The 16,907-nt window shown below is 46.7% G+C and overlaps 1 protein-coding gene across 1 annotated transcript in view; it reads left to right on the plus strand.

Moving 5' to 3' along the window:
• Positions 1 to 1,020: 1,020 nt before the first annotated feature.
• ABCC4 (ATP binding cassette subfamily C member 4 (PEL blood group)) overlaps positions 1,021 to 16,907 on the plus strand; it is a 247,657-nt gene continuing 231,770 nt past the window's right edge. Inside the window, exon 1 of the mRNA XM_072782615.1 lies at positions 1,021 to 1,202. Within this exon, the coding sequence (XP_072638716.1) occupies positions 1,129 to 1,202 (74 nt within the window). The 5' untranslated portion in view covers positions 1,021 to 1,128. The remainder of the gene's footprint in view (positions 1,203 to 16,907) is intronic.

A 16,907-nucleotide genomic window follows, 5' to 3' on the forward strand; every position in this document is an offset into this window, starting at 1 on the left:
GATTTTGTTTATTCAGTTCTGCAATCATTGGTTCATCCAATGTGCACTGACCATCACCAGTGGGGGACAGGCCATGCTGGACTCTTGAGTTCAAATCTAGTTTCATCATTTACTGACTCTAAGGTAATGGGCAAGTTCAGTCATTCAGCCTTTATCTTTCTCATCTGGAAAAGAGGAATCATAACATCCTCTGGACTCGGGCCTCGTTAGGGCTAGAGGTGCGGTAAGGTCCCCAGCAGGGCACATCACCGGTATTCTGTAACCTATGTTCTGTCGGCCGTTTTCATTCTGCCTTCAGGTGAGGGCACGATGAAGGACCTCCTGCGGCGGGCCCTCTCTCCAAAGCTCCCCTTCCCAGTCTCGGAGGCAGGCAACAAGGTGGCGAGAGCTCCTCTGTGCAATGCAACCTGGGAGATGCCAAAAGCCTGCGGCCAGTGAGCGTGCATTCGTCTTCCCGAATCAGAGGAGTCCTTTCACTCCCGTTACCTTTCTTTAGGTCTTGCAGCTCTTCAAAGAGCTGCGCGAACTCCTGCTGCTGTCCGAGGTCAAACGCTTGGCTCGCACCTCGGCGAACCTCACACGGCAGCCCCGTCTGGTCCTGATGCGGGCAGCAAGCCCAGGAGGTGCGCTAACGCCTCGGGCCGCCCTCCCACGTGTTCTGAGAGCTGCCCCGAGGGGCGTTTCCGAGCCGGCGGTTGGGCCAGGCCGGCGCCTCCCCCCGCACGGCCGCTGGGGGCTGGGGCTCGCAGCGCCAACTTCTGCAAAGTCTGCAGCCAGGTGAGAACACGTGTGCGCCTCCGCGCCCGGCCCGCGGGCCACGAGCTCGGCCGACTCGCCTCCGACCTCCGCGGGCTGCGGGCAGAGCGGTGGCCGCCGGCCCGGCCCGGCCCGGCCCGGCCCGCGCGGGGCCGTCGCTCCCGGCCCCCGGCCCCCCGCTCCCGGCCCCCCGCTCCGGGCCCCCGCCGCCGCCGCCGCCGCGAGGCCCGGGGGGCGGGGACGGGGCGGGCCCGTCGGCGCTCAGCTCCCGGAAACGGGTGGTTCCCGGGCTCCCGCCGCGAGGACCGGCGCGCCGCGCGAGCTCCAGCATCCCCGCCCGCGCCTCCCCGAGCAGCGCGACCCGGCGCCAAGATGCTGCCCGTGTACCCGGAGGTGAAGCCCAACCCGCTGCAGGACGCCAACCTCTGCTCGCGCGTGCTGTTCTGGTGAGCGACCTCCCGCCGCCCCGCCGCCGCCGGCTCCCGGGGCGGGAGGGCAGAGGGTCGTGGCGGGGAAGCGCTCGCCGCCCGTGGGCCTCGCCGCGTCGGCCGCGGGGCCGCGTCTGCTTCCCGGCGCGCAGGGTGGGCGGGAGGGAGCAGGGCCGGGTGGCGGGGGCTCCCCGTCCTGACGCTCGCGGCCGCGCCGGCCTCTGGCGCCTGGGAGGAGGAGGAGGAGGAGGAGCAGGAGCAGCAGCAGCAGCAGCAGCAGCGCAGCAGCTGGAGCCCGGGCACCGGCGGGGCAGCGGGGGGCAGCGGGGGACCGAGCTGCCCGGGGACAGGGACTGCCCACAGGGAGACCTGATTGGACCCCCCCTTCCACCTATAGTCGGCTTCCCCGGCACGGCTCAGGGATTCGCCCTCCTAAACTAAAGCGGCACCTTTGTCTTCCTAGGCAAGCCGCTCATGAACAACCCTGGACCATTGCCATCCCCCCGCAGCGTCCCCACCTCTTCCGATAGCCCTTCCGTGACCCTGAGCTGCGGCCACACCGGGCTCCCCGTGTGTGTGTGTGTGTGTGTGTGTGTGTGTGACCGTGTCTCCCTGACCGTCCGCGCGCGTCTCACACTCTGTGTTCTGGTATCCAGTCGGGGCGACTTTCGTGTGCTTAAAAAAATCCTTTGTTTTCTATTTAATGAATGGGAACACTTCTCTCACACATTTTGCTTTGGTCTGGGACATACATAACGACGGTGGAGTATGTTTTTGCACTGACGCTTTCGCAGGTATTTCCATTTCCACCTTGGAGGACCGCCCTGGAGATGGGGTCCTTGAAGCCTGGGGGGTGCTTCCCCGATGTCTACCCCTTAGAGAGTAGCGACCCATGCTGTTAATGCAGGTGGTTTTGTCCAGGAGTCCGATGGCCCTACAATCACTGGAGGGTCCCTGAGCTGGGAGAAAACAAACAGGTGAAAAGTGGCTTGGGAGATAGAGCTGGCGGCTGGTTTTCCATGTGGTACCTGGGACTACTAGGTGGGCCGGAGCCTGTGGGGTTTAATTATACTTGTTTGATTATTAGATCTTTTGTTTCTTGACCCTAAACTAACTCCAAAGCTTTAATCATTCCTACATTCTGATATTTACACTTTTTATAGAAAGCCTTAGAGATCCCGAGGGGATGACTGCTCTCTTAGGCTTGTTTTGATTGTGGTGTATTTGGTAAGTGTGGGGACATCTCTTGGCCGATTGGCCCCTCTCAAAGAAGAGTATGGGTGGAAGAAGGAATTTGGGTGTGGTTATCATAAATAATAATGAAGTAGGCAAATGTCTCCTTCTGGCAGGACAAGAAACTCTGTAAGCACTTTATTTTTTTCATTTCAGAGAGAAAGCACACAAGCATGGGGGGCGGGGGCGAGGGAGAAGCAGACTCCTTGCTGAGCAGAGAGCCTGATGTGGGGCTCCATCCCAGGACCCTGGGATCATGACCTGAGCTGAAGGCAGACACCTAACTGATTGAGCCACCTAGGCACCCCAAGGAAGCATTTTCTAGTTATAGATTTTTCACAATATATGTGCATAAAAATGGGAAGGTGAGGACTTTTGATTGATGACTTTGGTAGGCACTCATATGCAGTTTCCCTGCTGTGGGGAAAGATTGCTTATCCCTGTTTGCACCTGATGGTACTGAAGCAGAGGCCAGTTAAGTGGCCTGGGATCACCGAGCTGTGTATCGGTAGAGCAGGATCCCAAACCAGGCAGTCTGGCTCCTGAACCTGTGTTTTCAGCTGTTGTACTGAGCTGCTCCTTTTGGGATACTTGATCTTAAATGCATGGAGAAGGCTATTCTAAACACAGCTTTTTTTTTTTTTTTTTTTTTTTTAAATTTTATTTATTCGTGAGGGACACAGAGAGAGGCAGAGACACAGGCAGAGGGAGAAGCAGGCTCCCTGAAGGAAGCCCGATGTGGGACTCGATCCCCCGACCTGGGATCAGGCCCTGAGCCAAAGGCAGGTGGTCAACCGCTGAGCCACCCAGGCGTCCCAATAGCTTTGTACTTGTAGGCCGGACTTTTCTTAAAAGTTGGTGCCGATGGAGGTGAGGTGTGCACATAAAACCTATTAGCATGCTTTAGGCAGCTGTCCTCAAAGCATCGCTCTCACACCTTCATCGCCACCACCTGGGAGCTTGTTAGAAATACACATTCTCTGGCACCCATTCCAGACCAATTCTGTTATTGGAAACTGGAAGGTGGGCTTAAATCGGTGCTCCAGGTGATACTGATGGAAGGTTGAGCCTGGCTCACTGCTTTAAGCCTCTGTCTCCATTGGCATTGTACTCCATTTCTTTTTTTTTAAAGATTTTATTTATTCATTCGTGAGAGAAACAGAGGCAGAGACACAGGCAGAGGGAGAAGCAGGCTCCATGCAGGGAGCCCGATGTGGGACTCGATCCTGGGTCTCCAGGATCACACCCTGGGCCGAAGGCAGGCGCTCAAGCTGCTGAGCCACCCAAGGATCCTAGTTTATTTCTAATTATGGTGTAATGCATATCCATGTCCATATATTTTTCTCTATTTCCAGAGGTGGAATAACTGGAGAACGGCAAAACTATTTTGGACCAACTGACCCTCTAGCGATTTGTGTGCATATTTCATTGTCAATTTTAAGTACCTGAATTTTTTTTCTAAGTCAAAGATTAAAAATATCAAGGTTTTGAATTTATTTGATTTATAGAAAAGGAGCTTTTTTTTTTTTTGTATCTTTGAATTGTGTATTAGATTTTTTTCCTATGAGGCTCTCTTCTCTTTCTCTATTTAACAGTCTATTTACATGAAAGAGAATGAGAGAACACAAATGGAGAGCAGCGGACACCCTGCAGAGCTTGGAGCCTGATGTGGGGCTCCATCTTAGGACCCTGAGATCGTGACCTAAGCTAAGGGCAGATGCCTAACTGGCTGAGCTACCCAGGTGCCCTGAGGCATTTATATTTTTGAAATAGTTTGCAATTGTGCTTATATTTTTTCAGATTTTTTTTGACTTTTTTTTTAAGATTTTATTTGTTTATTAATGAGAGAGAGAGAGAGGCAGAGACACAGGCAGAGGGAGAAACAGGCTCCATGCAGGGAGCCCTACGCGGGACTCGAGGATCATGCCCTGGCTGGAAGGCTGGCTCTAAACCGCTGAGCCACCCAAAGAGCCCTCATTTGACTGTTAATTTTGATCAGAGATTCTTTTTATAAGAATTTAAAAAAAGATTTAAGAAATTATTAAATTTTTTTATTTTTTATTTTTATTTTTTTTTATTTATGATAGGCACACAGTGAGAGAGAGAGGCAGAGACATAGGCAGAGGGAGAAGCAGGCTCCATGCACTGGGAGCCCGACATGGGATTCGATCCTGGGTCCCCAGGATCGCACCCTGGGCCAAAGGCAGGCGCCAAACCGCTGTGCCACCCAGGGATCCCGATTTAAGAAATTATTAAGTAATCTGTACATCCAGTATGGGGCTTAGACTCACAACTCCCAAGAGTTGCATGATCTATGGACTGAACCAGCCAGGTGCTCCTAGGTCAGAGATTTTAAATTTATATATATCTAAAAATTGAGCTTTTCTTTTTGGTTTTTCCTGTTTCCTCTGTAATATATCTTTCTCAGTTTCCAGCATCATCTAAATCTCCATAAGCATTTTCTAATACTAAAGTCAGCTAGAATTTCCTTTTGTATTTGGTATGAGGCCCCATTTTTTCCAAAACAGCCCATTTTCCTATCATGGTTTATTGAATCATTCTTTCTCTTTCCCACTATTGGAAATAAGTGGTGTAGGCTTAGCCAGCTGAGCAATAGATGGTCGTGTCCCCTGAGACTCCCTGGACGCATCCCTGCTCCCCTGCTGTGCAGATGTGTTCTACATTTATGTGTCTATCCTCGTTCCCTCGGTTAGCAGCTCAGGACCTATCCCCAGAGAAGGGGGTTGAGGAGGGTTTGGGCCACATGCATCAGGCCACTGGAGAGTGGCTACATTCTCACTCTTCTGACACTGGCTCAATCTGAGAATGATCACCTTGAAAAATGAATGCTATTAGGGTGACTGCCACTGGTGTCAAATGGACTGGAAACTGCTCAGAGCTGAGGAGGGAAGTGCAGATGCTGAGTGCTGTCATGCTTTTCAGAGGGTGGCTACATTAGGCCTTCAGTGCATAGTGGTCATCAATGCAGTGCGAGCTTTCATTTTATTTCATTATTTTTTGAGGATGTTTTATTTATTTATTTGAGATGTTTCATTTAAAACTGAGGTTTTACACTATTTTCAGAATACTATTTAAGATTTTAATTTTTTTAAAAATTTTTATTTATTTATGATAGTCACACACAGAGAGAGAGGCAGAGACACAGGCAGAGGGAGAAGCAGGCTCCATGCCGGGAGCCTGATGTGGGATTCGATCCCGGGTCTCCAGGATCACGCCCTGGGCCAAAGGCAGGCGCCAAACCGCTGCGCCACCCAGGGATCCCAAGATTTTAATTTTTAAAAAAATTTAAGAGAGAGCTGGAGAATGTGCCCACATGAGCATGAATGGGGGAGGGGCAGAGGAAGTAGCAGCCTCCTCACTCAGAGCCTCAGTCTGATGTGTATCTGGGGGTTTTAGGACCTTGAGATCATGACCTAAGCTAAGGGATTTTAAGGCCTTAATTAAGATCATGACCTAAGCTGAAGATACTGAACCGACTGAGTCACCCAGCTGCCCCTTAAGATTTTAATTTTTAGTATTCTAAGCCCAACATGGGGCTTAGACTCCCAACCTGGAGATCAAGAGTTGGCAAGCTCTACCGACTGAGCCAGGTGCCCCCAGAATGCCTTTTGTTTTTATTATTTATTATTTATTATTTTATTTTATTTTTTTTAAAGATTTAATTTATTTATTCATGAGAGACAGAGAGAGAGAGAGAGAGAGAGAGGCAGAGACACAGGCAGAGGGAGAAGCAGGCTCCATTCCAGGCTCCATTCCATGCAGGGAGCCTGATGTGGGTCTCAATCCTGGGTCTTCAGGACCACGCCCTGGGCTGAAGGCAGCGCTAAACTGCTGAGCCACCCGGGCTGCCCTGTTGTTATTATTTTTTAAGATTTTATTTATTTTTATTAATTTGAAAAAGAGCGTGGGCAAGTAGGGGAGGAGCAGAGGGAGAAGGCCAAGTGACTACACGGAGCCCAAGGATTCCATACCACTTGAGATCATAACCCAGGTGGAAACCAAAAGTCAGACGCTTAACTGAGCCTATGTGCCTCTCCAGAGTGCCTTTTAATATTAATCTCCTGTTGCTCGTTAACAATCAGAAATCCAAATTTTGTAGGAGGCTGGGTTAGCTTTTCAGGGCCCGTTATCTGGCCTCAGCCTGTTCCTGTCTTCATTTAGTTTGAGTTTTTGGCAAATATATACAATAGCTTCTGCCCCAAACAAGATAGCCCCTGCAGTGAAATAAGCAGTAACAAAATTAAATATTTATCTCTTAAAGCTTCTGTTTGATTTTTTTTTTTTTTTATCTTTAGAGTTTTGCATCTGCTCAGCCTGAGAGGAGTTAACTAGTGTTCATTCAGGTGTGTCAAGTAGGTAATTTGCCCTTGAGTTCTCCAGGGGATTCCCCCCCCCCCCCCCGCCCCGCCTTCCTGTATCTCGCAGGTGGTGGCTGCTGTGTGGTGCGTGGAGTCCAGGGACATACACAGCATGAGCCTTTATCCTAAATCTCTCCTGTAACTTCTCCATGGGGCCAGGAAACTCTGCCTCTGTGGGTTTCTTCTGTATGTGAACTCTAAGTCCCTGCAAATATTATATGTTTCTGTGCTGATGAATTGTGTGAAGGTGGTTGCCAGTAATACAATGGGAAGGTCTGGGTTTGGAATGGACTTGACTCTTCTTTTTGGCCCTGCAACATCTGTGTAGCTACCTGTAAATGAATAATCTGAGCCTTGAAATTGGGAGACTGGGGATGATTTTTAATGCAAAGTCACCTAATCTATGGTTAAGGCCTCAGGTGGTTATGGGAAGGGGGCTCCTGAAGAACTGGAATTTAAGTTTGAGATTCATTAAAAGATTGATCCATTTTTATTTTTGTTTAATTTTTAAGGATTTTATGTCTTTGAGAGAGAGAAAGAGAGAACAAGAAGGAGCAGGGGAAGGGGCAGAATGAGAAGTAGGCTGGATGTGGGACTGGATCCTGGAACCCTGAGACACCCTGGGATCATGACCTGAGCCAAAGGCAGATGCCCAACAGACTCTGAGCCACTCTAGCATCCTATTTTTAGTTTCTAAATATTTTATTTTTAAGTAATTCTCTATGCCCAAAGTGGGGTTTGAACTCAAAACCACATGATCAAGAATCATTTACTCTACCGACTGAGCCAGCCAGAGGCCCCAAAGATGGATCCATTCAAAGATCTCTTTACATTATATACATACAGTGAGATAACTAGCAGAGGGTAAGATTATTTTTTTATTTTTATTTTTTATTTATTTATTTTATTTTATTTTTTATTTATTCATGAGAGACACAGGGAGAGGGAGAGGCAGAGACACAGGCAGAGGGAGAAGCAGGCTCCATGCAGGGAGCCCGACATGGGCTGGGTCTCCAGGATCACACCCTGGGCTGAAGGTGGGGCTAAACCACTGAGCCACCTGGGCTGCCCCCCCCCCCTTTTTTTTTTTAGAAGTTAAAACTCATGTTTACCTATTTCAGCAGTATTTTTCAAGATACCTTAAAAATGTAGATGAGGGTCCTTCCCTCTCTGTAAGTATTCTGGTTGGTCTGGGTGGGACTTGGGGGATCTGCATTTGAGTTCCCCTGGGCACTTAGAGCCCTCTGAGATGGGTCCGATTAGAGAACAATACTGTCATCCCTAATGGCTATTGAGTGATTCCTATGGGCTCAGACTTTTTTGCTGTGGTAACATCTCAGTCCATTCTCAATCTTATAAGGCAGTGAATACATTTTCACATGTGAGGAAATGCAGGTGCAGAGAGGTTGGGTGCCTTGTCAGGAACAGCTTAGCTAGCGGGTCTCAGTGCACCAGTGGGTTTTCTTCTCACATCCTCAGCACATGCAGTGGTCAGAATACTCCAGCTCTTGTCTGCCCAGCTCTAGCTCCGACAGGTAAACACTGGTTGACCGAATGAATAAATGAGTATGCGGACTCCAGCAGACATTTACAAGTCATGTTAGTGAATGAATATGCTCTTTACAGATGCTTGCATCTGAGACATGTTTTCCTACCCTCTCTTCATCGTGCTGTCTCTTGAATTGTCAAGTATGTTGTTGGCCATCTGTTTTTTTTTTTTTTTTAAAGATTTTATTTATTCATGAGAGACAGATGGGGAGAGAGAGAGAGAGGCAGAGACACAGGCAGAGGGAGAAGCAGGCTCCATGCAGGGAGCCTGATGTGGGACTCAATCCCGGATCTCCAGGATTAGGCTGTGGGCGGAAGGCAGCGCTAAACTGCTGAGCCACCCAAGCTGCGCCCCCCCACCCCGTTTTTTTTAAGATTTTATATGAGAGAGTGGGAGCGAGCACGTGAGGGGGTGGGGTAGGTGAAGAGCAGAGAGACTAGCAGACTGCATGTTGAGCGTGGAACCTCATGTGGGGATGCTTGCTTGAACTCAGGACCTTGAGATCACCACCTGAGCTGACGGAGCCACCCAGGTGCCCCTGGCCATCCAGTTCTTAAAGAGGGAACCTATCAGTTCTTGCCGACCTTGCTGACATCAAATGCCATTGACTGAACTTTAGGCATGCCCTTGGAGTTCTTTTGGCAAGTGTTTCCGAATGTGACTGTGAGAGCAGAAGGGAATGCATAAAGGTACCCACACTCCTGGGGCTTGGGTCCCACTCCTCGGTTCAGTGTCCGCTTATGCTCTTGGCTTCTCTTCCTCCTAATGGGTCTTCCTGCCACTAGTCTTTCCCCTAAAATCCATGCCATCCTTGCGCTTAAGAACTTCTCCCATTTCTATACTGCTTTTTAAGAGAGGTTCTATTTATTTATTTATTTTATATATTTATGTAGAGAGGTTCTTAAGGGTGACATTCAGAATCCTTCTGAACCTGCTTTTTGAGTCTCGTCTTCCACCATTTCTCTCATAACTGGACTTTTTTTTTATGAGGTGAGGTAGATTTTCTAACTGTTCTGTCTGTGCAGGGCCTTCAGAGCCAAGATTGGGGTCCTGATTGATGATGGGCAGCTGCCTCTGAGTGAACCACTGGGTTGGTTACCAGGATTGTAGGAGGCTAGTGGGGGGAAAGCAGCTGATGCCTGTATTGCTTCATAGCACCATTGCTGGAGGCCCATTTATACACCTCTGAGCCCTAATCCAGGTGAGATACAGTGGAGCAGTGCCCCACCTGGAGCTAAAGTATCTGGGGATAAATCTATGATGTGATCATAGGCAAGTTTCCTCATCTGTAAAATGGGAATAATCATGATACCCATCTCATAGGGTTGTTGGAGAGTATTAAACGAACCACATACTGGTAAACAGTGAATAAATATTAAAAGATAGCCATGTTAGGCAGCCCCGGTGGCCCAGCTGTTTAGCACCGCCTTCGGCCGTGATCCTGGAGTCCCAGGATCGAATCCCACATCGGGCTTCCTGCATGGAGCCTGTTTCTCCCTTTGCCTCTGTCTCTGCCTCTCTCTCTCTCTGTGTCTCTCATGAATAAATAAATAAAATCTTAAAAAAAAAAAAAGATAGCTATGCCACCTTCCTCTTGTTACTTAAGCATTTGTAAACTTAACATTTCTGTTTGTAAATTGCCATAGTTTTATTTACCTGATAGAGGATAAATGTAAATTGCGTAGTCTTATTCCTTACTCATAGAAACATAATCTGGTGGTAAGGGGGGAAGTGTTGGCATCCTGAAATCAGAATTTTTTAAACAGGATTTTGAATGATTCATGCTAAGGTTTGGGAACTACTTTTCTGAGCTCATTCTCAGCCCTTAAAATCCATTTCTGTTTTGAGAGTACAGTGGGAGGCCAGGGGTACTGATCCCAGTCCCCTTGTGGTTTGGTAATTCTTTCAGCCAATATTTGAGTGCCTTTTTTGTTGCTGAATTCAAATCCATAAAAATAACATTCCTGTTCTCAAAGAGCTCACACAATCTAGTCTACTTAATTCTGTAAATATTGTTAGCTACTGAACAAAACAAGCCCCAAATCGTAGTGACTTAGTTACAAAACAAAGCACACTTAATCTCATGTTTGTAGTCCTTTTTGGGTTGTTAGGGGTGGAGAACTACACTACATACTTACCCAGCAGCTGGACTTTTTATATCCTGTGGCTCTGTCCTTGGGTCCTCTCCATCAAGTCCTCTTCATTCAACTGGAAAGAAGTTGTTTGTGGTTGGTGTTTGCGTCCCTGGCTTGGAACTTGGAAGTGACATACATTATTTACACTCAAATTTTTTTGGCCACGTGTCAATCACATGGTTGCCTGTGACCATGAGGTGGGCTAGAAAGTGTGGTCCACGTGTCTAGCAGTGTTAGCTATGAGAGTTAAGTCAATCCCTACAGGTCAGGTGGGCCCCGTTGCAGATCTATGACATGTGCCCAGGTAGAGGGTTGCGTAAAGAAGGTGGGGAGTCTTCTCAGAGGGGAGGATGGGCATATGTAGGATGCAGAATTGTGGAAAAGGGGGAGTGGCTCCTGAGACCAGTGATAAAGTGTTGTAGATGCCCCTCCCCACCACCTGAAAGTGTTTGATACAGTCATTCAAGGTCTCACTCCTGCCCTGTGTCATCCGAGCCGACTTTCATACTTAATCTCCTCCCCAGTCCTGTATTCAATGAAGTACATGGGCTTTGCTCCTTCTAGGGCTTCGCTTCTTATTCCATTTCCTGGTTCCATGGCCACTTCTGTGCTGGCCTCTTCATGGGGCTATCTGCTCTTTTTCCCTCGCCTTGCTCCTGTCTGCCCTACTTACAATGTAAGAATCACAGGGTTGGTTGAGAGAGATCTGAGTTTATACTCACTACAGGAATCCCTTCCAGACATTGTGTAGTGGGGAAATTACTGCTCTTACAGATCTTCATACTGGAATACCAGGAGAATGCTGTATTGAGCCAGTTTTCTTTATGGGTGGTTTCTACCCATCTGTGTATCTCTCTTTCTCTTTTTATGTCAACATACAGCCAGTTGACTCTCCCCTCCACATGATAGCCTGTGGATCTATGAAATCTTTCAGAGAATTGTCTCTAGTTCTTAGGAACTGTCTTTAAATGGCAGGGTTTTCAGACCCTCTTCCATCTGCCTGAATTATGGTTTGGTTTATCAATGTCTTTTTTTTTCTTTTTAAGATTTTATTTATTTATGGGAGACAGAGAGAGAGGCAGAGACATAGGCAGAGAGAGAAGCAGGGTCCATGTAAGAAGCCTGATGCAGGACTCGATCCTGAGACTGCGGGATCACACCCTGAGCCAAAGGCAGACAGACGCTCAACCGCTGAGCCAACCAGGGCGTCCCTATCAATGCTTTCTATTGTGTCATCTAGAACTAGACCTACTATTCTAGGTTTATTCTAGCCAGAAATAGTGTTTTAACTAATTCAGCGATTTAACAAATAATTTTGAGTGCTTGCTGTCCTCCAGGTAATGTTCTAAAGGAGTTGGCAAACTATGACCTGCAGGTCAAATCCAGTCTGCTGTTTTTGTAAATAAAGTTTTGTTACAACATGGCTATGCTCATTTATTTATATATTGTCATCTGTGGACTACAGTAGCAGGGTTGAATAGTTGCTACAGAGACTGTATGACCTGCAGAGCCTAAAATATTTGTGGTTTAGTTCTTTACAGAAAATGTCTGCCCACTCCTGTTCTAGATGTTTGGGATATAACAGCAAAATAGGTAATAGTCCCTACCTTCCCTTGACTTAAATTCTCTTGAGAGAACAAATAATAAGATAAATAAGTAAAATACAGTGCTAAAGAGAAAAAATGAGGCAAGGAAAGGGTTCAGGAGATTGTGTATACGATAGGGAGATGACAGTTTTAGGCAGGGTGGCAAGGGAAAGCTTCATGGAGAAATCATGCACCTTCTTGGGGTATGGCCAGTGCAAGAGAGGAGGTCTTGCGGACTCTATTGGCCATTGGAAGACTTTGGCTTTACTTGAAGTTGGGACCACTGGAGAGTTTTGAGAAGAGCTCTGATGAGGTCTGCTCAGGAGTTAGTGAGATCACTCTAGCTGCTGTATTGAGACTAGACTAAAGAAAGCCACTAACAGAAAGCAGGGAGACCTGTAGGACATTCACAGTGGATCAGGCAAGAGGAGAAAGTAGCTTTCACTGGGAGGGTGGTAGGAGTGGTGGTGGGGAGTCGTTGGGTTTAGGGAAGAACTTATTTGAAGGTGGAGCTGGGCATCTTCGGATATTAGACTGTGGAACTTGAGAGGAAGAAGCTGGCAAGGTTGCCTCTGGGTTCAACCTGAGTCCCCGGGAAGGATGGAGTCCCCATTTAATGTCTTGCTGAAGCCTGCAGGGAAGAATGGGTTGGAGAAGACCAGGGGTTTGGATTTGACCATGTTAAGTTTGATAATGCCTGCCACACATTTAAGTAGAGAGGTCATGAGTTGGAGGCTCAAGAAAGAAGTTTGGGCTGGTGATAAGATTTGAGTATTGTGAGCATTGTATACAGTTGGGTCACATGGGGTCAACTGACATCATAGTCCATGGGGTTTATCCCCACACTGCTGTTTTACCTCTGTTTAAGTTGGTGCCATTTTATTGAGGTCAGGATTTAGCATCCTTTTGTTGTCTGTTGAAAATTCTTTGAAATATTTGTAGTTTTATTTCTAAGTGCCAGAAGGGGTAGGTCCTGGAACTGTCTTGTAGGTTGTGGCTGATCCACCTACAAACCCTTGCTAGCAGATTAAGGTGGCCACAGGTGTTGGAGGGAGGTCGTGTTGTCTGTCTTATAAGAGTCCAGAGGTATCTGATGTACCAGGCAGTCATTCTGAAATCCCACAGAGGAAGGAATTAAGGATAGGTTGGCATGATTTCCTCTTAATGAACACAGGTTGGCTCTTGTCCTAAATAGACTTACAAATTGCCTCCTTCAAAAGATTGTTGATGTGTATTATTTCTGTTAAACTTGCTAGTTCTATTTTAATTTCTTACCAGTTAATGCATAACAGTTTCTCAACCATCACAATGATTGAATTACCTGGGCAGTCATACAGTTTGTATGCCTGGCCCCTCTGTAGGCAGACTTGAATGATCATCTCTGGGTGGAACCTAGGCATTAGCATTTTAAAAATATTCCCTGTGAGGTTCTTTTCTTTTCTTTTCTTTTCTTTTCTTTTCTTTTCTTTTCTTTTCTTTTCTTTTCTTTTCTTTTCTTTTCTTTTCTTTTCTTTTCTTTTCTTTTTTTCTTTTCTTTTCTTTTCTTTTCTTTTCTTTTCTTTTCTTTTCTTTTCTTTTCTTTTCTTTTCTTTTCTTTTCTTTTCTTTTCTTTTCTTTTCTTTCTTTTCTTTTTTCTTTCTTTTCTTTCTTTCTTTTCTTTCTTTTCTTTCTTTCTTTCTTTCTTTCTTTCTTCTTTCTTTTTTCTTCTTTTTTTTTGTTTAATTTATTTATTCATGAGAGAGAGAGACAGACAGACAGGCAGAGGGAGAAGCAGGCTTCATGCAGGGAGCCTGACATGGGACTCGATCCCAGGTCTCCAGGATCATGCCCTGGCCTGAAGGCTCCCTGTGAGTTTCTGATGGATACTGAAGACCGAGGCAGACAGCTTTCCAAAGATCAAACACATTTCTGTGCATATATCCATTCTTTTGGTCAAGGTTTCTGAACTGGCCTCATCACCAAACCATGAGATCCTTTGCAAGTTCCTCTCTTAGCATGAGGACAACTGGTATTGTAGGGTATATTCATCCCTGTGAGGACTCAGCAAGTGATGGGGGTGGGGGGGGGGACGAGAGGGCTTGGCAAATTTGGGCATCTTAGAGATACTTGGTCCTTGGGTCTTTATAGTATCTCCTTGTTGAAGCCAGCTTTGTCCTCATTTTGGCCATGTAGAACATCATGGGGTTTGAAATTCAGTTATGTCTGACAAGTTCCAGATCTTGAGCTTCTGCCTCCATGTCTAGCTGTTTATTTCCTTTCCCGTGGTCAGACAAGGATGCCTGGGTTGAGTGAGTTTAGGGAGGGTCACTGAGTGGCTGGCTATCTCACACTTGTCAGTGAATATGAGCACCTGTGTAGCTCAGTAGTTGAACATCTGCCTTTGGCTCAGGATCATGATCCAGGGTCCTGGGATGGAGTTCTGTATTGGGCTTCTTGTGGGGAACCTGCTTCTCTCCCTCTGCCTATGTCTCTGCCCCTCTCATGAATATGTACATAAAGTCTTAAAAATAAAAGCTTGTGAGTATAAAATTACTCACCTAATAAATAAACTATTTTTATTTGGATATGTTTATGGGTGTGTTCTATGGGTCAGGATATGACTGACATTGTAGGATAAACCCAATGGACCACTTTTAATGTCTCCTCTTGAAGCCACTCTTCACCATAGAGGCAGTGAGCACTTTAACAATAAGAAAGGTGTCTGTCTTAATTTTTTTTAAAGGTTTTATTTATTTTTCATGAGAGACGCAGAGACAAAGACTGAAAAAGGTTTTATTTATTTTTCATGAGAGACGCAGAGACAAAGGCTGAGGGAGAAGCAGGCTCCCCGCAGGGAGTCGGATGCGGGACTTGATCCCAGAACTCCTCGATCCAGAACTCTGCAATCATGCCCCGAGCCAAAGACAGACACTCAACCGCAGAGCCACCCAGGCCTCTTGTGTCTGTCTTATTTTAAAAAGGGAGGTTTACTGACGGCCTAAAATTTGATTCCAGGATCCTTAGACTATGACTGAGTGGAAGTCAGAGGCTTACTGACTGACCACCCAGACACCCTCCTGACTGCATTTTAAATGAGTTTTTCTTGGGGGGCCTGGGTGACTCAGTGGGTTAAGTGTCTGCTTTCGGCTTGGGTCATGATCTCAGGTTTCTGGGGTCAAGCCCCACATCAGGCTTCCTGCTCAGCAGGAAGTCTGCTTCTCCCTTTGCATCTGCCTCTCCCCCATCATGCTCTCTGGTTCTCCCTTGCTTGCTTGCTTGCGCTCTCTCTCTCTTCAAATAAATTAAAAATTAAAAAAAAAAAGTTTTCCTTTACTCAGTGTCACAGGAGAGAGCCTCAGACTGGAGCCAGAGGGACCCAAGTGCTCGTCCATGATCTTGCACTTACTGGTTGTATGACATTAGGCAAGACACCATCATTTTTGGGCCTTAGTATTCTCTTGTACACGTTGGGAAAATTAAACTTACTTTCATGTATTCTGAAACTTTGTCTTAAGTATAATGAATAAAATCCTCTACACTTCTTTTTCTTACTCACTTGCAGTGAAGCAGGGCAAGTCAGCAGGGGGGTAATATGGAAGTGGTGCAGTGTGTAATACACATCTCTGATGAATGGAGAAATGACCTGTTAAGACTTGTTAAAAAGAAAGGAACACAGGGGAATGTAATTTATACTCAGAACTGGGACACTGTGGAAGCGCTTGGAAAATTATAAGTGGTGGTAGCTACATCCTCTAGAAGTTTTCTAGAAACAGTACCTCCCAGAGCAACCTGGCTGAAACTGCCCAAGTCAGCTTCAGCACTAACCTTCTACTAATGGTGCTGATAACCTTGATCTTGGACTCTATCCCTACAGAACTGTGAGAGGCTAACTTTTTGTTATTTAAGTCACTCTGTCTATGGTACTTTGTTATGTGGCCCCAGCCGCCTTAGGCACCCCTCATGTCCCACAGATGTCTTGGTTACAGTTGGTGCCACTGATCAGAGCTGCTTTGTACTGTGGTCATTTGTCCTCTGTCCTGTATTAAACACTAAACTCAATGAAGGACTTAGACTTCACAACCTTAACCTTCTATTGACCTGCTTGGTATAGACCTGCTGCCTTATAAATTCTGAGTTGAATTCAGGTAAAAATACCCCAAAACTTCAGACTTGGAGGCAGTACCCTTAAAAATGCTTCAGAAAACCAAAACCAAAAACGCTTCAGAGTACTTTAACTCAGGAGGAGGATGAGTTTTGTCCCCGGACTGGCAGACTGGGTGTACCAAGTATCATTCTTGCTCTTGAAATTCAATCACTCATTCTTTTTATTAAGATTTTATTTATTTACTCATGAGAGATAGAGGCAGAGACATAGGCAGAGGGAGAGGCAGGCTCCATGTAGGGAGCCTGGTATGGGACTTGATCCCAGGACCCCAGGATCATGACCTGAGCCAAAGACAGATGCTCAACCATTGAGCCACCCAGGTGCCCCTTGATCTATCATTTTTGTGTTCATTTCCCCTGAACTTGGTTCGTGCATCTTTGGTGAAGGGCTGTCTAGGGTAAGTACGTTCAGGAAGGCAGTGAGGTAACTCAGTCTCGTGCTCTGAACTTTCTCTGTTGCATGTGCATGGAAGTTTGGGAAAGCCCCATGCAAGTCCTTAATATCTCCAGTATTTTTTTTTTTTTAAGATTTTTTATTATTCATGAAAGACAGAGAGGGGGGCAGAGACACAGGCAGAGGGATAAGCAGGCTGCACACAGGGAGCCCGATGCGGGACTCGATCCCTGGACTCCAGGACCACGCCATGGGCCAAAGGCAGGCGCCAAACCGCTGAGCCACCCAGGGATCCCCATGTCTC

Source organism: Canis lupus, chromosome 17, assembly GCF_048164855.1.
Source record: "Canis lupus baileyi chromosome 17, mCanLup2.hap1, whole genome shotgun sequence".
Lineage (NCBI taxonomy): Eukaryota > Metazoa > Chordata > Mammalia > Carnivora > Canidae > Canis > Canis lupus.